General features: G+C 44.5%; 2 protein-coding genes across 2 annotated transcripts in view; one reads left to right on the top strand and one right to left on the bottom strand.

Annotated features, from left to right (window-relative positions):
- Nucleotides 1–1605: 1605 nt before the first annotated feature.
- Nucleotides 1606–16117, bottom strand: ANKRD49 (ankyrin repeat domain 49). Its single transcript, XM_040340162.1, has 3 exons — nt 16015–16117; nt 8881–9165; nt 1606–2443 (listed from the first exon to the last, which is right to left on the bottom strand). The coding sequence occupies exons 2-3, from the start codon at nt 9163–9165 to the stop codon at nt 2000–2002; spliced, it is 729 nt and encodes a 242-aa protein (XP_040196096.1). The 5' UTR covers nt 16015–16117; the 3' UTR covers nt 1606–1999.
- Nucleotides 16118–16459: 342 nt separating this feature from the next.
- Nucleotides 16460–20754, top strand: part of MRE11 (MRE11 homolog, double strand break repair nuclease) — a 461003-nt gene continuing 456708 nt past the window's right edge. Inside the window, exon 1 of the mRNA XM_040340161.1 lies at nt 16460–16519. The gene's annotated coding sequence lies outside the window, so the exon portion shown is untranslated. The remainder of the gene's footprint in view (nt 16520–20754) is intronic.

Below are 20754 nucleotides of genomic sequence, written 5' to 3'. Positions count from 1 at the left end.
TTGAACCCGGAAGTGGTTATAGCCAAGTGCGTCCACATTCACTACTCTTGGAAAGCTGCTTATAAAACAAGCTTACAACAGAGGCAAGTACAAGGAAGGTCTCTTCAGGGTGTTGCCAATCCCTTAGTGCCCAAACTGTACAGCTTAACCACTTAAGACCCGGACCTTTAGGCAGCTAAAGGACCCGGACAGTTTTTGCGATTCGGCACTGCGTTGCTTTAACTGACAGTTGCGCGGTCGTGCGACGTGGCTCCCAAACAAAATTGGCGTCCTTTTTTTTCCACAAATAGAGCTTTCTTTTGGTGGTATTTGATCACCTCGGCGGTTTTTATTTTTTGCGCTATAAACAAAAATAGAGCGACAATTTCGAAAAAAAAATGCAATATTTTTTACTTTTTGCTATAATAAATATCCCCCAAAAATATATAAAAAACATTTTTTTTCCCTCAGTTTAGGCCGATACGTATTCTTCTACCTATTTTTGGTAAAAAACAAAAAAAAAATCACAATAAGCATTTATCGGTTGGTTTGCGCAAAATTTATAGCGTTTACAAAATAGGGGATAGTTTTATTGCATTTTTATAATTTTTTTTTTTTTTTACTACTAATGGCGGCGATCAGCGATTTTTTTCGTGACTGCGACATTATGGTGGACACTTCGGACAATTTTGACACATTTTCTGGACCATTGTCATTTTCACAGCAAAAAATGCATTTAAATTGCATTGTTTATTGTGAAAATGACAGTTGCAGTTTGGGAGTTAACCACAGGGGGCGCTGTAGGAGTTAGGGTTCACCTAGTGTGTGTTTACAACTGTAGGGGGGTGGGGCTGTAGGACTGACGTCATCGATCGAGTCTCCCTAATAAAAGGGATCACTCGATCCATACGCCGCCACAGTGAAGCACGGGGAAGCCGTGTTTACATGCGGCTCTCCCCGTTCTTCAGCTCGGGGGAGCGATCGCGACGGATCGGCTATAAACGAATAGCCGCGCTGTCGTCCCGGATCGCTCCCCGAGGTAAGCCACCCGCTAGAAGGCAAGGACGTATATATACGCCCATCTGCCTGTACGTGCCATTCTGTGGACGTAAATAGGGGTGCGGCGGGCGTTAAGTGGTTAAAGTGATTGCAATGTCTTGTTTTAAAAAACAAAACAACATGTTGTACTCCCCTTCTCTGTGCCGTTGGTTTTGCACAGAGAAGCCTAAATCCTCCTCTTCTCTGCTTCTGGCCCCCACCCTCCTGTCGAGTGCCCCCACAGCAAGCAGCTTGCTATTGAGACACCCGAGCCGAGTCACATCTCTGTGTGTCCATTCAAACACAGAGCTTTGATTTGGCCCCGCCCCCTCTCTCCTCGATTGGCTAACTGATCTTGATTGACAGCCGCGGGAGCCTATGGCGCTGCTGCTGTGTCTCAGCCAATCAGGAGGAGCATCCAGGGTGGCTTAGACAATCGTGGACATCGCTGGAGAGAGATGGGGCTCAGGTAAGTAATTAGGGGGTGCTGCTACACACAGAAGAACATTAAGATAAAAAACACGCCTTTAACTTGAAGCAAAGACATGAACTAATTTGTGCTGTCTTGAATCAAAAAAGTCTGGCAGCTTGGATACTTGAAGTATTTTATTGGTTACATGGGTACCCTGGTACAGGCTATACGCCGACGTGTTTCGGCAAAGAAGCCTTCATCAAAGCAATGCCTTTTTGATTCAAGTATTGTATTTGTGGGACCTGAACGTCCTGGCTAGAGCACCGGATCACAGTTTGTGGACTTCTATATTGGCAGTGGAGCTGGGGTAACATTTTGTTTCTCTTATTCTGTGCTGTCTGGCAGGTTCAGCTCTGACTTGGCACACTGGCAAAATTATGGCAAGGAAAACATTGCACACATAAAAATGTGGGGGAAAATCCCTTCAATGAATACACAAATATTCTCAATTTTCACCAAACTTGTCATCAGTTGAAATATAAATATCACCAAATATGACCCAAAGAAAGATTAAGTCCAATATTCTGTCATTTTAAAGAGGTAGTGAAACACGTCGGTGCGCCGGGCAATCTCTTGAGCAGTTTCTCCCACTTTGTTAGTCAGATGAGGGTTGAGGTAGCGGTTCATGAGAAGAAGCTCCAGAATCTGGCGGCTATCTCTGTTGGCTGCAGCCAGGTGTAAAGGGGTAAGGGAACCTTCAGTTTGGGCATTGATATCCGCTCCATGCTGGAGTAGGAATGATGCAATAGCGGTGTTGTTCCATTTGCAGGCGCTGTGCAGTGGGGTCCATCCATCTAGTGTGACAGCATGTAGGTTTGCCCCCTTCGAAATCAGCTCCCGTACTACATCTAGGTGACCGTTGTAGGAGGCTCTGTGCAGCGGTGTATACAGATCTTCATCAGTTACATTCACAAAATCTGGGTGGGTTGCAAGAACTCTCTGGACGGTTCCCAGCTAGAGAACAGAATGAACATATATGAATAAGAGACATGAAAGTCGTGGAAAAACTGGATTTTTAAACAAACAAAACGACAGATCTGAGTTTCAATTAATTTTCTATATATCGTGTTTTCCCGAAAATAACCCTGGGTCTTATATAAATTTTGGCAACAAAAGACACAGTAGGGCTTATTTTCGGGGTAGGTCTTACCATGTAATGTGATGTCTTCTCTTCCCCTCTCCCTCCCTGCCTGTCAGGAATCCCCAGTGTGAACTGAGTTAAAATGCTTGTACAATCCTATAATCCACTCTATTACAGTAGTATATCTGGATCAACTGTGGGTATAGAATTGGATATATGGGATTGTATGATATTATTATTGTTATTATTTTTTATTTATTTTTTGGTTGAACTGAATGGACTTGTGTCTTTTTTCAACCTGACTCACTATGTAACTATATAATGTACAATGTGTGTTTTTTTGTAATATAATTGTGCCAAATATGTTCGTTTTAGCGCCGCTCTGCATTTCTGTGACCTGCCGGTGCTCTCTTCCCCAGATTTATATTACAGAAACAACCACATTGTACAATATAAACTACTGTAATCGAGTGGATTCTAGGATTTTGCAATCATTTTCAACTAGGGCTTATTTTCAGCCCTCCTGGAAAATAGCGCTAGGTCTTATTTTCAGGGTAGGACTTACTTTTGGGAAAACAGGGTAGTTATCTGTATTGATGGCAAATTAATCAAGAGGATCTCTACCTAGAACTATAATAAAAGGGATCTAAATGACTCCTAAACTACAACAAATTAAAAGGGGCCAGTGTCAACAGGCATTTGTTTCCTTCAGGACTACTTCTCTCCTCCATAGACCTCTATGGGAGGGCAAAAGCCCATTGATGCTTTGAAATTGCATGAATTCTCATTCATTTCAGAAGCACCGCGGCCCATCAACACAGGTCCAATTTCACCTGTATATAGCTCACATCTCTAGGTTGCTTGTACCTTTATTCATTTACAGTGCTCTGAAAAAATATTCATACAGTAACCGTTGAAATTTTACACATTTTGTCATGTCACAACCAGAAACGTAAACTTATTTTATTGGGATTTTATGTGATAGACCAACACAAAGTCAAACAAAGATTTGGGGGGCACACCCTAAAAGATGCATTAACCACTTAACCTCCCTGGCGGTATGATTATTTCAGATTTTAGGTGCTGAAAGCGGTACCATCATTTGCAAGGAAATTTGGCGATTTATACTGTAGGCCTGTAATTTTTAGGAATGACTCACTTAAATCTGACCAAACAAGAGTCTAGTAGGAATCCCGGGTATGACATTTTTTAAAAAACTAAATTATAATATAATAAATAATTATAACAAATAATAATATAATTAAAATAAAAAATATTCAATAATGTAATCAACTCAAAAACGCTGAAATTTGCTCAGTTGCAGAATTGTCGCTGTCATTTCCCCACAAATCGCTATCGCTCAATTCTGCAAGTGATTATAATTTATTATCGCGGTTTTCTAGCTGCTCTAAACCCATTTTTGACATAAAGGGACACTTTTGGTTGCTATGAACAATCTACAGTTTGCAGGCAGAAAGAACAGTTTTTATTATATAAAATGACATGCAGGACACTGGGCAGACCACTAGGGACAAGGGGGGGTGTGTATTTTTTACATACAGTACTGTAATCTATAAGATTACAGTACACTGTATGTAAGGTGTTCGTTTACCTTTTTGAATTTGGCGCCGTTCTCCGCCCCCGTGCGTCATAACGTCGCAGGGAACAGAGATCGGCGGCGCACAGAGGCACTGTGTGAATCGAGCGAGCACCCGCTCGCTCACACAGCACGGTGGCATCGCTGGATCCAGGGACAAGGTAAGTAAACACTGCCTGTGGATTCAGCAGGGCGAGCCCGAGTCTGACTCAGGGTTACCGATCGCAGCACAGAAATGTAACCCTGAGTCAGACTCGGGAATACCGCCAGGGAGGGTTAAGGACCCGCTCATGTACATATACGTCCTGTTTTTAAAGATGGATATCTCGGTAACGGCAGCAGCTGCTGCCACAACCGAGATATCCATCTTTTCAGTGAGCGGTCCTGTAAAACGATAATGGTGGTCTCCGCCGCTTACCAGAGCCGATCGGGTCCTCTCACCTGTCCCCATAGCATAGCAGGGCGGAAGCGACGTCAAAACGTCACTTCCGCCCATGTTTCTTAAAGCAATATTTTCTTGTCATTTTTCAAATGACAAATTTATTTTTATTTTTTTTGCATTTAAGTCTAAATATGAGATCTGAGGTATTTTTGACCAAAGATCTCATATTTAAGAGGACCTGTCATGCTTTTTTCTATTACAAGGGATGTTTACATTCCTTGGAGTAGGAATAAAAGTGATCCATTAATTTTTTTTCAGTGTAAAAATGTATAAAATAAATAAAAATAAATAAGAAAACAAAATTTTTTTTTTTTTAAAACGCCCCGTCCCAGAAGCGAACACATACGTGAGTAGCGCCCGCATATGAAAACGGTGTTTAATCCACACAAGTGAGGTATCACCGCAATCGTTAGAGCGAGAGCAATAATTCTAGCCCTAGACCTCCTCTGTAGCTCAAAAGATGCAACCTATGTCGCCTATGGAGATTTTTAAGGGTAAAAGTTTGACGCCATTCCACGAGCGGGCGCAATTTTGAAGCATGACATGTTGGGTATCATTTTACTCGGCGTAACAATATCTTTCACAATACAAAAAAAATTGGGCTAACTTTACTGTTGTCTTGTTTTTTAATGAAAAAAAAAGTGTCCCCCCCCCCCCCCCAAAAAAAGTGTGCTTGTAAGACTGCTGCGCAAATACGGTGTGACAAAAAGTATTGCAATGACCGCCATTTTATTCTCTAGGGTGTTAGAAAAAAAAATATATAATGTTTGGGGGTTTTAAGTAATTTTCGAGCAAAAAAAACTGTTTTAAGCTTGTAAACGCCAAATCTGAAAAACAGGCAAGGTCCTTAAGTGGTTAAAGATGGTGCAGCCATAAGACCATACAAACAGAACAAAATATGTAAATAAACCAGCCTGTACAGGTGACCATGTGGTTGCCATCATCCCTTAAAAATTGTGAATATGAAAACCTCTAGGGTTGGGACTATGTGGGCAACAGTAGTAATCAAAATATTTTATATATATATATATATATATATATATATATATATATATATATATATATATATATATATATATATATATATATATATAAAAATAAATAGATTTAGTATACAAAAGATAGAAAAAAATCATAACAATACAATATCACATACAAATTTTCAGGCATAGAAATGACAAAAAGACACAGTGCCACAATGCAAAGTTCCCCTACAGGGGTAGGATGGAAAAGTGGCTCACCCGACGCGTTTCAAAACAAACATTACAATTTGATCTTCCTCAGGGATATCATATTGTGTCTTTTAAATCTAAACAGAACAAAATATTACAGTGCACACATGCAAAAATGACATTTACCTCCTGCTTACCTCCAGGCTTTTTAAAACACCTGAACATTTTCAAAAAATATGGGGAATTAGTCACACCATATAGCGTGACTAAAGCCCCATATGTTTTGAAAATGTTCAGGTGTTTGAAATAGCATTGCAGGAGGTAAATGTCATTTTTGCATGTGTGCGCTGTAATATTTTGTTCAGACCAACACAAAGTTGTACATAATTGTGAAGTGGAAGGAAAATTATAAATGCTTTTTTAATTTTTTTACAAATAAATATGTGGAAAGTGTGGCGTGCATTTGTATTCAGCCCCCCGGAGTCAATACTTTGTAGAACCTCCTTTCTCTGCAATTACAGCTACGAGTCTTTCTGGGGATGCCTCTACCAGCTTTGCACATCTAGAGTGAAATTTTTGCCCATTCCCCTTTGCAAAATAACTCAAGCTCTGTCAGATTAGATAGAGAGCATCTGTGATCAGCAATTTTCAAGTCTTGCCACAGATTCTCAATTGGGTTTAGGTCTAGACTTTGACTGGGCCAGTCTAACATATGAATATGCTTTGATCTAAACCATTCCATTGTAGCTCTGGCTGTATGTTTAGGGTCGTTGTGGTGCTGGAAGGTGAACCTCTGCCCCAGTCTCAAGTCTTTTGCAGACTCTAAAGCCCTGTACACACGATCAGTCCATCCGATGAGAACGGTCCGAAGGACCGTTTCATCGGTTAACCGATGAAGTTGACTGATGGTTTGATGTGCCTACACACCATAGGTTCAGAACGCGGTGAAGTAAAACACGACGTGCTGAAAAAAACGAAGTTCAATGCTTCCAAGCATGCGTCGACTCGACTCCGAGCACGCGTGGACCTTTAACCGATGCTTTTGCATGCTAACCATAGGTTTTGACCGATCGGTTAGGCGTCCATCGGTTCAATTTTAAAGCAAGTTCTAAATTTTTGGACCGATGAAAAGGTCCTTCAGTCCGTTTTCATCGGTTTTGACCGACCGTGTGTACGCGGCCTAAGGGTGCTGTAGACCCACATTTCTTCTATTTCCCAATCAGGTAGGGGAAAGCATGTCATAAAATGACAGTATAAAGCCCCCAAGAGAGATCTCCATAGTGAATTGGCTGGTCCTCAGGCAGAAGGAACCAATCCTTGCCACTGTTCTCAATGGGAGAGCAGTGTCCACAGGCAGGTTAGGATGAAGGAAAAAAGCTGGGACAGCCACACTCCAAAAAAAAAAAACTCCTCCTTTAATTAGAAATCACAAAATACATGCCACAGCAAAAAACAGCACAACAAAAGAAAAGCTGACGTTTCGCACTATGCCTTAGTGCTTCTTCATAGCTATGAAGAAGCACTAAGGCATAGTGCGAAACGTCAGCTTTTCTTTTGTTGTGCTGTTTTTTGCTGTGGCATGCATTTTGTGATTTTTAATTAAAGGAGGAGTTTTTTTGGAGTGCGGCTGTCCCAGCTTTTTTCCTTCATCCTAACCTGCATTTTGATTGCACTGCCTGCACCCTTGGCTCGGACCACAGGAATCAGATTACCTGGTTCTCTTTGAGCGGTTACCCACTCTCTCATTTCATTTCAGTGTCCACAGGCAAATGAATGTCTATTGGGGGGTCACACAACTATTTCTGGAGAGGCTTTGCATGTACAATACTGGAGCTAAATGTGGGTTCAGAGTTAGCTCCATATTAACCACTTCTAAACCACCGTACGTCTTTATACGGCCTAACTTTAAAGATGGATATCTCGGTAACGGCAGCAGCTGCTGCCACAACCGAGGTATCCATCTTTAGTGTCAGTGGTTCTGTTAACGATAACGGCGGTCTCCGCGGCGGATTCGCCGCGAGATCGCCGTTATCGGCGGTGGGAGAGGGCCCCCCCCTCCCGCCGCTTACCGGAGCCGCCGGTAGCGGCGGAGGAGATCGGGTGCGTTCGGCTGCTGACTGGGGACGAGACTGAAGGAAAAATCTCCTTCGCCCGTCCCCATAGCTCTGCTGGGCGGAAGTGACGTCAAAACGTCAGTCCCGCCCAGCCTCTTAAAGAAACATTTTTTTTTGTCATTTGAAAAAATTACAGTTTCAAATTTTTTTTTTTTTTTTGCATTTTAGTCTAAATATGAGATGTGAGGTCTTTTTGACCCCAGATCTCATATTTAAGAGGACCTGTCATGCTTTTTTCTATTACAAGGGATGTTTACATTTCTTGTAATAGGAATAAAAGTGATAATTTTTTTTTTTCCAGTGTAAAAAATAATAAAATAAATAAAAATAAATAAGAAAAAAAAAAAAAAAATTTAAAGCGCCCCGTCCCGACGAGCTCGTGCGCAGAAGCGAACGCATACGCGAGTAGCGCCCGCATATTAAAACGGTGTTCAAACGACACAAGTGAGGTATCGCCGCGATCGTTAGAGCGAGAGCAATAATTATAGCCCTAGACCTACTCTGTAACTCAAAAAATGCAACCGTCGCCTATCGAGATTTTTAAGGGTAAAAGTTTGACGCCATGCCACGAGCGGGCGCAATTTGTAAGCGTGACATGTTGGGTACCATTTTACTCGGCGTAACATTATCTTTCACAATATATAAAACAATTGGGCCAAATTTATTGCTGTCTTATTTTTTAATTCAAAAAAGTGATTTTTTTCCAAAAAAAGTGCGCTTGTAGGACCGCTGCGCAAAAATGGTGTGACAAAAAGTATTGCAATGATCGCCATTTTATTCTCTAGGGTGTTAGAAAAAAATAAATATATAATGTTTGTGGGTTTTAAGTAATTTTCTAGCAAAAAAACAGTTTTAGTCTTGTAAACACCAAATCTGAAAAACACCCAAAGTAGAGAAGTGGTTAAAACGTATACATCGTGTAGGAAGAGATACAAAAGTGTGTTTTACATTTAAGAAACAACATTTTTTTCTCATTTCTCCATACCCTGTTATTTTCTGCAGCGAACAGCAGCAAATCTCTAGGACTATGTTGTAGCTGGGCCTCCTGCGTCTCGTACCATTCCTCAGTCTTCTCCTCATCATCGTCATCAGACTCCCCAGGCCACTGGCTCTGGGTTCCAGTTGGAATCATGTGTCTGTGGGTTTCCAGAAGCTCCAGCTGATTGAAGTCATCAGGAAAGTGATCGAGTCTCTCCTGGGCTTCGAGGTCGTCCTCTGGACTCTCTGTGATCTTCTCATGGATGGAGGTGTCCTCCTGAAAACTAGTCATCTGAAAGCCACAGAAAAATTTGAATGTTTCTACAGGTCTTGGAAGCTGGCCAAACACATTGCAATCTAAAAGGTGTACAGAGTGATGTAATGTGTAGGTTCACCTTGACCGGACGTAAATTGAACAAACTGCTTAATCTTTGCACAACAGTCATTTGTAAATTCATTTGAGACTGTACAGTTGGATAATAAAATGTGTGACTAACAATATACAGCAGGGCTGTTCAGTTTCAGGGCTACATTGTAAATTTAACAAATATTTGCAGGCCCGAAATGAATCCAGGTCTGTCCCCATCATTCCTACCTTCAGTCCCCCTTACATCAGAGCCCCATCAGTCCCCCTTACATCAGAGCCCCATCAGTACCCTTAGAAATAAAGATAAAAGGTCTGCAGTCACCGGTGATACACCGCCATCCCTGTATGCATATGCAGAAAAAGAGTCGCCCTTGGGACTTTAAATGAGGTGCTCACAGTTTGCCACTGAGTAACAAAAATAGTAACAGTATAATTTTTTTTATTAAAATAGATGTACATACATGAATAATACAGCATGGTAGCTCAGCCAATGGATTTGCACATAATAAAAGGTAATTAAAATTGATACAAACGTTATACAATGCAGTATATAAAAATGCACGCATCAGAGAACCCGACGCACGTTTCGCGAGATCATTGCTCGCTCATCAGGGGTGGATGCAGATGGAATGTATCTAAAATAGATAAAGAGATGTGTCACAATGATCTTGCGAAACGTGCGTCAGGTTCTCTGATGCGTGCATTTGTATATACTGCATTGTATAACGTTTGTATCAATTTTAATTACTTTTCATTATGTGCAAATCCATTGGCTGAGCTACCATGCTGTATTATTAATGTATGTACATCTATTTTAATAAAAAAATTATACTGTTACTATTTTTGTTACTCAGTGGCAAACTGTGACCACCTCATTTAAAGTCCCAAGGGCGACTCTTTTTCTGCATCAGTACCCCTTACATCAGAATGAGAGACCATAAGCAGCCTCTGCTGATCTTAACCCTCAAACAGTGCACATTGAGGTTACCCCATTGACCCCCAGCTGTGGGCCAGATGAAACCTTGTAGAGGGACAGATGGGGCCTGTGAGCCATATAGTTTGGGGATCCCTGTTAGGCCCCTTTCACACTTGTTTGACTTGTCTTGTGAATTAGTGGAACTTCTGCTCATCGGATTCCCCCCCCCCTTCCAGTCTCACAATTGGCACCTTTCGGGGGGAGGGGGATAGGATACCTGTCTGTGACAGGTATCCTTTCCCACTTCCGGGAGACCGGCCGCGGCCCATGACGTCAGCGCAGGGCTCCCTCCCCCGCCCTCCAGGCCAGTAGGAGGGAGGAGCGGGCCTCGCGCATGCGCAATAGAAGCCGAAAGGCTAAACATAAGCTGCGGGTGCCGACTTCGCTGGACTCCAGGACAGGTAAGTGTCCATTTATTTAAAGCCAGCAGCTGCAGTATGTGTAGCTGCTGGTTTTTAATAATTTTTTTGGGGGGCGGAACACCACTTTAAGACTGCAAAGTCGCATGACAAGTCGTACCCCATGAATTCCAAAAAGTACCATTGATATCTGTGTGACTTCAAGTTGCAGCGACTTAAAAGTAGTCCCTGCACTACTTTGGTCTGACTTTGATGGCCACAGAACACAAGATTACAGTCATTGCTTCAAATCGATGCAAAATCATAGCAAAATGCACGACTTTCAAGTCGCACAAGTGTGAAAAGGGGCCTTACACAGAACAAGAGCCACTAAACAGTGTTGGACAGTAAGCAGCAACTGTAAAGCCCTGTACACGCGGCCCAGAATCTCGTCAGGAAAAAAACGTTGTTTTTCCTGACGAGATTCTTGTCAAGATTCTCTTGCCGGCCGAGTGTACACACGGGCCATTCAAAAGAACCGCCGTTCTTCTGAATGGCACAAACGCGGTGACGTCATTGACTACGTCGAGCATGCGCTCGTCACATTCGATGCCGTCGCCGCCATCTTGCTTCACCCTACCTATGCCTTGGAAGCTACCGCTAATGCGTCAAAGTCATTTCGAGCATGCGCGGGTTTCCATGGAGAGGTAAGTATACACACGCTCAAGTTTCTCGGCAGGAAAATCTCACGACGAGAAAATAGAGAGCAGGTTCTTTATTTTTCTCATCTAGATTCTGGATAGTTTTCTTGACGAGAAACCTCAAAGCCTCGTACACACGCTCGGTTTACTCGGCAAGAAAGCTCTGCCAGCAGTTTTCTTGCTGGTTCTTGACGAGAAAACCGCGCGTGTGTATGAAGCTTTAGAGTGTGGCTACATTTTTTCTCCATGTTCCTGCTGTATGTAGGAACATTGCTACCCTCTAGATGTCAGCACATAACCACATATACTACAACTACATCCTTACCTGATTATCTTTATCATTTTTAAAATGCAGTTTTGGTTCCTGTGAAGTTACTCTTGTTCAAACAAGTGGTTGAAAAATACAATACTGTCTGATTAAACAGGAGCAAACAAGCCTACATTATTCAAGTAATAATAAACCCTCCGTTTTTTAAAGTGATTGTAAAGGGCCTAGGCCAATATATATTTTTGTTAAAATAACAAACACATTGGCCCGGATTCAGGTAGAATTGCACATTATTTACGGAGGCGCAGGGCAACGTTTTTGCCCTGCGCCCCCGCAAATTTGCTCCGCTGCCCTTGATTCACGGAGCAGAAGCTCGGCGCAAGAGCACGCAATTTAAATGATCCCGTAGGGGGCGGGAATCAATTAAAATAGGCGCCTTCCCGCGCCGATCGTAGAGCGCATGCTCCGTCGGGAAACTTTCCCGACGTGCATTGCGGCAAATGACGTCGCAAGGACGTCATTTGCTTCAAAGTGAACGTGAATGGCGTCCAGCGCCATTCACGATTCACTTACGCAAACTACGTAAAATTAAAATTTCGCGTCGCGGGAACGACAGGTATACGTAACATGGGCTGCCCCTGCTAATAGCAGGTGCAGCCTTGCGCGAAAACCGCCGTACGTAAACGACGTAAATTGCGTACGCAGGGCTCGCGCAACGTTGTGAATCGGTGTTAGTATGCAATTTGCATACTATACACTGAGCACAACGGGAACGCCACCTAGCGGCCACCGCAAGAATGCAGCCTAAGATATGCGGGCATAAGAGCCTTATGCCGCGCAGATCTTAGGCTGCAGTCGGCGTAACGAGGTTCCTGAATCAGGAGCACTCGTTACGCCGGGGCAAGTAAGCAATTGCGCTGTGTAACCTATGGTTACACAGGCGCAATTGCTTCTTGAATCTACCCCATTATACTTACCTGCTTTGTGCAAGGTTATTGCACAGAGCAGCCCTGAACCTCCTTTTCTGAGGCCCCCCACCAGCACCTTTGGCCACACGTGTGGGCTTGTTTCTGACATATGCAGAGTGGCTTGGCCCCACCCTGTTCACAGGATTTGATTGACAACAGCAGGAGCCAATGGCTCCTGCCTCTCAGCCCTGTGAATGCAGAGAGAGGAGAGAGCCACTAGACATGGGCAGACCACACACCATTAGATCGAGGGAGGACTCCGGTAAGTATCGGAGGGCGGCGTTGGTTGTTTTTACGAAATAACTTGACAACAGGGAATGCATTAAAGGTAAAAACTGTTCTGACTTTAGAACCACTTTCAGCAGCTGATTTAATCATTTGTTTGTTATGTTCCAGTTTAAAGTGGTTGTAAAGCCACTTTGTAAAGCACCCACAATCCCCTCTGTTAGAAAACATCCTATGCTCCAGCGTTTGCGTTTTGTAAAAAATATGCCCATTTCTACCTTATTTCACAGTGCCACTGGGCGCTCACGTGACTCCTGCTCCCTCTCCCGATCTGACAGATACAGTTGGAGGGGACAAGAATCCCCCACTGACATCAGTCGGGAGGAAGTAAGAAGAGGAGGAGAGAGCCGAGACGTCACCCAGGGAGGAGAGCAGCGAGGAGTCACGTGGGCGCCCTGAAATAAGGTAGTAATGGGCATATTTTTTACAAAGAATATACACTGCAGAATAGGATGTTTTCTAACAGAGGGGATTGCGTGTACTTTACACAGTTATTTCAGCAGCAGGAGGGGAGGGACGGGCACTGGTAAGAGCTGACAGGCAGGAAGGGAGGGAGGGAGTAGGGGAGAGAGAACAGAGGAGAGCTGCGGATGACAGAGGCATGTAAGGTGACCACGGTATCAGGGTTAAACAGCCATGATAAACCAATGTCAGTTTACAGGGGGAGGGCAGAACCAAGATCAGCCAGGTATTTCGGGTGATACAGTGGGGCCAAATTTCACAGCACAAGCACTGTGCTGTATAACATGCTTTTAGACCCCTTTCACACTGAGGCGATTTTCAGACGCTAAAGGGCTAAAGATGGCGCCTGTAAAATGCCACCCCTGCAGCTACAGTGTAAAAGCCTCTCCATGCTGGTCCCTCCCGCCGTGTCCCCCACCATGCTGCGGTCTCCCTCCATGTCCCTCTCCATGCTGCGGTCTCCCTCCATGCCCCCCTCCAAGCTGCCATCCCCCTCCATGCTGCGGTCTCCCTCCGTGTCCCCCTCCATGCTGCGGTCTCCCTCCGTGTCCCCCTCCATGCTCCTCCACCCCCTCGATCTGTCAGGATGGAGAGCGGTAAATCCGGCTCCTACCTTTTCTGAATGTACAGAGTCAGTGATCACTGACTCTGTCCATTCACATAACTGACACATCATAAACTGTGTTTACAATGTTTCAGTTTATGAATGAAGAGGAGCCGCTGTCTTCTCTCCATTCATTTTCAGCGCAGCTGAGGCTGCTGAGAAAGGGACTGGGGAATCTGTGTCACTAGTCCCTTTCCCTGTCTCAAAGGGGAGATGTCAGAGGTCTGTTAAGACCCCCGATATCTCACCAAAACCCCCCAAAAGGGCTGATAAAAAAAATATATATATATATATATATAATAAAATTTAAAAAAATTGGAAAACATAATAGAAAAAACACAGACACTGTCCATCCCGCCCCGCCCCTTAAAAAAATAAAGCATTGTTAAAAAAAAAAAAAAAAAAAAAAAAACTGGACACATGTACCATTGTCACATGAGATTAAAAAAAAGTATTGGTAATCGGTATCGGCGAGTACTTAAAAAAAAAGTATCGGTACTTGTATTCAGTCTTAAAGTGGTTGTATACCCCACTTTTTTACTTTTACCTACAGGTAAGCCTATAACAAGGCTTACCTGTAGGTACAAAGAATATCTCCTAAACCTGTACGGTTTAGGAGATATTCCCCCCGCAATGCGCCGCTGATTGCAGCGGCGCATGCACAGCGGGGATCCTCGGCTAAAGGACCGGCAGCCGCCGGACCTTGCCTAATTGAAGTCTCCCACGCGCATGTGCAGGAGTGACGTCATCGCCGCTCCAGCCAATCACAGCGCTGGAGCGGCGATACCCGGAAGACACGCCGGAGCAAGATGACATCTCGCTCGGCGTGGACCAGGTAAGTCCTCTTCACCTCGTTTTAAGGTAAGTATTTCATAATGAGCTAGTATGCGGTGCATACTAGCTCATTATGGCTTTTCCTTTACAGGTGTAAAAAAAAATATCAGGGTATACAACCGCTTTAAAAAAGCGGTATCGGGACAACCCTACTTCTATTATATCTTTCTGAAAGCGCACCAAACCTGCAGGTAATAACAGAGCCATAGCTCAGTACAACTAACTCACAGGTACACTGCACCTGCGGATCAATTTGAAAGCAGCCAGCCCAGTAACCACTGTAGAACAGATATGCCCATATATACACTGATTTTAGTAATTACCTTTAATAACGGTCTTTTATTCAGGTATCGCCGGCCGTTGCTGTCCCAGGCAGAGTGCATTAGGTATCACTCTGCCTGTGACAGGAGTCGGTGCTATACAGGAAGCATTGGCTTATGCTGCTCTGCTCCACAGCTGCTTGCTTCCTCTAGTGCCAGCTTCACTCACAACACTGATGCTCTGGGATGGAAGGTCGACAACCCGCGATCTGGGCTTGCTGACCTGCCATCCCAGCGCAGGAGGACAAGGGCCACATCAGAGGGCTCCACGGGCCACTGGTTGGGCACCCCTGCTCTAGATGACACTAGAAGGCATGTGCATTCTAGAAACCGAAGGGTGCTTCCTTGGGAACCTGCCTGCATCCTATCAGCAGGGCCATTTCCCCTGTAATACTGTATGCATGTAAATGTTGCGGACGTGTTACATGCATACGGAGCACTTTTAATGCAAGTTCTTGCTGCAATTACTAGATGGCAGATTTTCATACAGCGAGTGCACGAGCCCAATTTGTTTTCCTTTCGTTAAACAACGACAGAAAGGAACAATGCATCCCAGAGGGAAACTCAATAACTATCTGACCCATATTGATCCTTTATTGAACAATATTGATCTTTTATTGAACAAACAGAGATGGATCATAGATTGTTTCTGGTTACAGGTAGGAATGACATAAGAGAAATGCAGCCATCTTAGTAGCTGATCCTCAGAGATCTGTATGACTTGGGAGGCAAAGATGGAAAGCAATTTAGAAAAGAAATCGCACTATAAAGAAGGAAATGCTGACAGACACAAGGTTTGCAGGTTTTCCTCTGCTACCAGATGGCAGCACATGCAGAGACTGCTAGCCCCATACAGCCTGTCCCTGATAGATGTTATATAATAACAAGATGCATACAGAGTGTGCCATCTACAATCATCACTATGATCCCAAACAAAAGCTTGACACATACAAATCTTGCATTGGAAGCCCTATCTGGGGGAGATATCATTACAATAACATTGCAGCCCCCTCCTCACCTTGCAGAGTACTCAGATAATCCCTTCTTCTATGTACATGATAGCAAAAACTACACTTCCCAGCATGCTTCACTGCACTTCCTGTTTTGCTCAGCAACCACTTGTTCTCCCCTTTACGTTCAGCCGCTCGCCAGGGCCAGATCTAAAAGTGTCTCCGTTTGGTGGCCATTTTGTGTAGGTTCCCTGCTTTGACAGTAAGCGAACTTGGTCTTCGAGAATATGGAAGCTAGGGAGAGTTATACAGCGGAGAATTGGAGACATTGTTTCTAAAGGCTGCTTTATCACACTTATGTGAGAAATGGGAGAAAATATGCAATTTTTGACTGTAAAGAGTGTTTCTTGTGTCAGGTGGGATGTTGTAAAGCAGCGAAGGACAGATACTAGGTGTATGAGGCTGTACTGGGGTTGTGCGGTCAGGGTAGAGCAAGGCATGCTGGGAGTGGTAGTTTAGTCCGCTCCTCCCAGCATGCTCACATTTTCCCGGGATTTTGCAGAGTGAGGTGAGGTGGGTATTGCTGCAAGGCGCTTCTTCAGTGCACTGTGCCAGGACTTGCTTCATTCTTCCTCTATATATTACCACCGCCTGCTCTGACATGTCAGCTGCCTGGCTAGGTGCACCCCTCACCCAAAAAATGTATGTGACTGCCCATTATAAGCTGACTGACTTTGGTAGAGGTACTTCTCATGCATGTCAGTGTTCTTCATAGACATAGAACTGTCCTCCACAGGCAGTTTAATAGAGTTAGTTCACCTCACTTCACTGAAAAGCTGCCTATTGAGGTGTGCGGGGCGCCTGTAGATAAAAACAAACGGCAGCTTTTAATAAAGTTGGATAATTCCCTTACTATAGGTGTAGGTCATTTATGTACTGCCCAAAAAACACCCAGAGATGGCATCCTCCCATCCTGTCTTGTTGCTAGGATGTTGCTAAGACTCTCACAGCCTCCAATATCACAGGAGCGATCTATCAATCTCCCATGTACATCATGTGGTCCACTATGTCCTCCATCGCAGCATTGCTGAGCTCAGAACTACGGGGGCAGGGAAGAGAGTGCATGTGGGGGGTTTAAATCGTGCATGTGAGGGGTTTGAATCGTGCATGTGGGGGGTTTGAATCGTGCATGTGTGGGGTTTGAATCGTGCATGTGAGGGGTTTGAATCGTGCATGTGGGGGGTTTGAATCGTGCATGTGAGGGGTTTGAATCGTGCATGTGAGGGGTTTGAATCGTGCATGTGAGGGGTTTGAATCGTGCATGTGGGGGGTTTGAATCGTGCATGTGAGGGGTTTGAATCGTGCGTGTGAGGGGTTTGAATCGTGCATGTGAGGGGTTTGAATCGTGCATGTGGGGGGTTTGAATCGTGCATGTGAGGGGTTTGAATCGTGCATGTGAGGGGTTTGAATCGTGCATGTGAGGGGTTTGAATCGTGCATGTGGGGGGTTTGAATCGTGCATGTGAGGGGTTTGAATCGTGCATGTGAGGGGTTTGAATCGTGCATGTGAGGGGTTTGAATCGTGCATGTGGGGGGTTTGAATCGTGCATGTGGGGGGTTTGAATCGTGCATGTGGGGGGTTTGAATCGTGCATGTGGGGGGTTTGAATCGTGCATGTGAGGGGTTTGAATCGTGCATGTGAGGGGTTTGAATCGTGCATGTGAGGGGTTTGAATGGTGCGTGTGAGGGGTTTGAATCGTGCATGTGAGGGGTTTGAATGGTGCGTGTGAGGGGTTTGAATCGTGTATGTAAGGGGCGTGTCCAAGCAGCAGACTAGCAACAAGGCAAGACCGGAAGATGCCATCTGGAAGTTTTTCAGTCAGGCTTTGGTAGGTATGTAAATGGCCTACACCTGTAGCAAGGGCATCATTTAACGAGGAAGTAAACCCTGATGGGTTTTCCTCTTTTGTTCCCTTTAAAGTAAAAGCATAATGGGCTAATATGCATAGCATACTGGCCCATTATGTGGCACTTACCTCCAAACGAAGTCCGCGCTGTCCCGACTGTTGGCCGCATCCATATCCATATCCATCTCTTCCTTCCGGGGTCGCGGGCTCTGGCTGTGTGATTGGCTGGAGCCGCGTGACGTCCCTCCCATGCATGTACACCGCAGTCGCCAGTCACGGCACATAATCGGTGCACTACACGGTAAATATCCCCTAAATGGCGCATGTTTAGGAGGTATTAAGAGTACTTCCACACTGAGGCGCTTGGTGCGCTGGCAGGAAAATGCTATTTTTAGCAGCGTTTTGACGTCGCGTTTGCCGTGATTTTCGGACGCTAGCGGGGAGATTTTAACCTCCGCTAGCGGACAAAAAAGGGGTAAACCCGCCTGCAAAACGCCGCTGCAGTGGCGATTTACAGGCGGTACAGCTACGCTGCCCCATTGATTTCGATGGACAGGGGTGCTATAGGAGCGGTATTTTTACCACTCCTACCGCGCGTTAAAGATGCGGCTGGCAGGACTTTTTTTTACTGTCCTGCCAGCGCAACGCTCCAGTGTGAAAACACTGGATAGAAAGGAGCGGCTCTTTCAGGGCGCATTGCAGGCCCTATTTTTAGCACAATAGCACCTCAGTGGGAAAGAAGCCTTATTCTAGGTTTACCTGTATAGGTACAAGTGCTAAAAAGGTGTTTGCAACTACTTTAAAGCGGACCTTCAGTAATTTTTTCATCTTTCCATCTAAAACATTTTTTTCTGCCAGTAAATACCTTATACGGCCCACTTTCTGTTTCTTGTCTGGTCATTAGCCTAGGCTTATGACATCATACACAGCTCTCTTTCACTCTTGTGAGAGTTTGCTAGGAAGGGAGGGCGGAGTCATAAGAGGGCCAATGAGAGCTGCAGAGCTGGAGGTGTGCCTCTGTGTAAATCAAGGAAGTAAACAGGCAGCGTCAGCTGCCCACAGTTAAAATGGATGCAGCCAGACTCAGTGGAGGGAGATTTCTGCAGCATATTTGGCAAGTACAGAATCGCAGTATAGATATATAAAATAATATGCAAAGTGCTTGGAGGGAAGTTCAGAATGGCAAAGATGTTTTTATTACAAATTATGTGAGCAGACTGCAGTTCCTCTTTAACCGCTTGCCTACTGGGCACTTACACCCCCTTCCTGCCCAGGCCATTTTTCTGCTTTCAGCCCTGTCGCACCTTGCATGACAATTGTGTGGTCGTGCTACACTACCCAAATTAAATTTTTGTAATTTTCTTCACACAAATGGAGCTTTCTTTTGATGGTATTTAATCACTGCTAGATTTTTTATAAAAACAAAGACCCAATTTTTTTTTTTTTATTTAGTTTCTGTCAGTAAATTTTGTAATTAAGTAATTTTTCTCCTTCACTGATGTGCGCTGATTAGGTGGCACTGATGAGGAGGCACTAATATGCCGCACTTATGGGCGCTAATAGGTGGCACTAATGAGCACTGTTAGGTGGCACTGGTGGGCACTGATATGCGGCATGTATGGGCATTGATGGGTGGCATTGATGGACAGCAGTGATGGGCAGCACTGATAGGCGGGACTGATAGCCAGCACTGACTGGCATCACTAATTGGCACTGGTGGCAAATGTGGGCAGTGGTGGGCACTGATTGCTGGCACTGGCACTGATTTGTGGCACTGATGGCACTATTGTAATCAGGGCACTGGGTTTTTTGTTTATTTTTTTGCCATATAAACAAAAAAAGAATGAGAGCCGGTTCACACTGGGGCGACTCGTCAGGCGACACAGCCGCCTGACAAGTCGCGTCCCATTGTAGTGAATGGAACCGTTCTAATAGGGGCGACGCAAGTCGCTCCGACTTAGAAAAAGGTTCCTGTACTACTTTGGAGGCGATTCGGGGCGACTTGCATTGACTTCAATACTGAAGTCATTTTGCAAGTTGCCTCTCAAGACGCCTTGAGATCGCCTTGCCAAATCGCCTCCAAAGTCGGGTCGCCTGTGTGTGAACCGGCTCTGACAGTTTCGAAAAATTAAAAAAAAAAACATTTGTTTTTGCTTTTTTCTGTTATAAAACATCCAATAAAAAAAAAAAAACGAAAAAAAAAATAATTCTTTATAAATGTATTCTGCTTCATGTTTTTTGTAGAAAAATAAATAAAATATATATATATAAGTGTATGACACTATACTGATAATGGTGATAAGAAACTTAGGACCCTTTCACACGGGCTGTCCGATTAGGTCCGCCTGTCCGTTTTTCAGCCTCCATTCACTCCTATGGAGCGGCGGATGTCAGCGGTGACATGTCCGCTATCCGTTCTGATCCTGTCTGTGAAATCCAGATAGATGGTGGTCCTATTTTCCAGGCAGGACTGGAGGAGAGCAGGACTGGATCCGTCTTCGCACTGTACAATGAGTGGAGACTGGCCTGCCATCTGTCTGCTCAGCGGTGATCAGCAGAGCGTTCCCCCGCTGAGCAAGTGGATCCCGCAAACAATGGAGGCGCCCGTGTGAATAGGGTCTTAGGCTGCATTCACACCTGAGCGTTTTGTTGCCTGAAGCGTGAAGCTCCAAAACGCTAGAGGGGAAAAAATACATTATTCTCTATGGAGATGGTTCACATCTCCACTCCAAAACGCCTGATGCCGAACGCCTGAAGCTCAAACAAGTTCCGGACCCTTTTTTGTTGCGCAAATTGGGTGGATTTGGGCGTTTTAGAACGTTTGTATTCCCATAGAAAGTAATGGAAACGCTCGATTCAAGCGTCAAGCGTTTCTACGGGCGTTTTGTCGCTTTAATCAATA

The sequence above is a fragment of the Rana temporaria genome, chromosome 2 (assembly GCF_905171775.1).
Source record: "Rana temporaria chromosome 2, aRanTem1.1, whole genome shotgun sequence".
Classification (NCBI taxonomy): Eukaryota; Metazoa; Chordata; class Amphibia; order Anura; family Ranidae; genus Rana; species Rana temporaria.
The sequence above is the reverse complement of the archived record's forward strand: the minus strand, read 5'-3'. Positions and strand labels throughout refer to the sequence as shown.

Coding starts and splice junctions, on each gene's coding strand:
- ANKRD49 (XM_040340162.1), bottom strand. CDS start 9,165: ATGACTAGTTTTCAGGAGGACACCTCCATCCATGAGAAGATCACAGAG. Junction 2,444..8,880: donor TCGCTGCAGAAAATAACAGG/GTATGGAGAAAT, acceptor TCTGTTCTCTAG/CTGGGAACCGTCCAGAGAGT.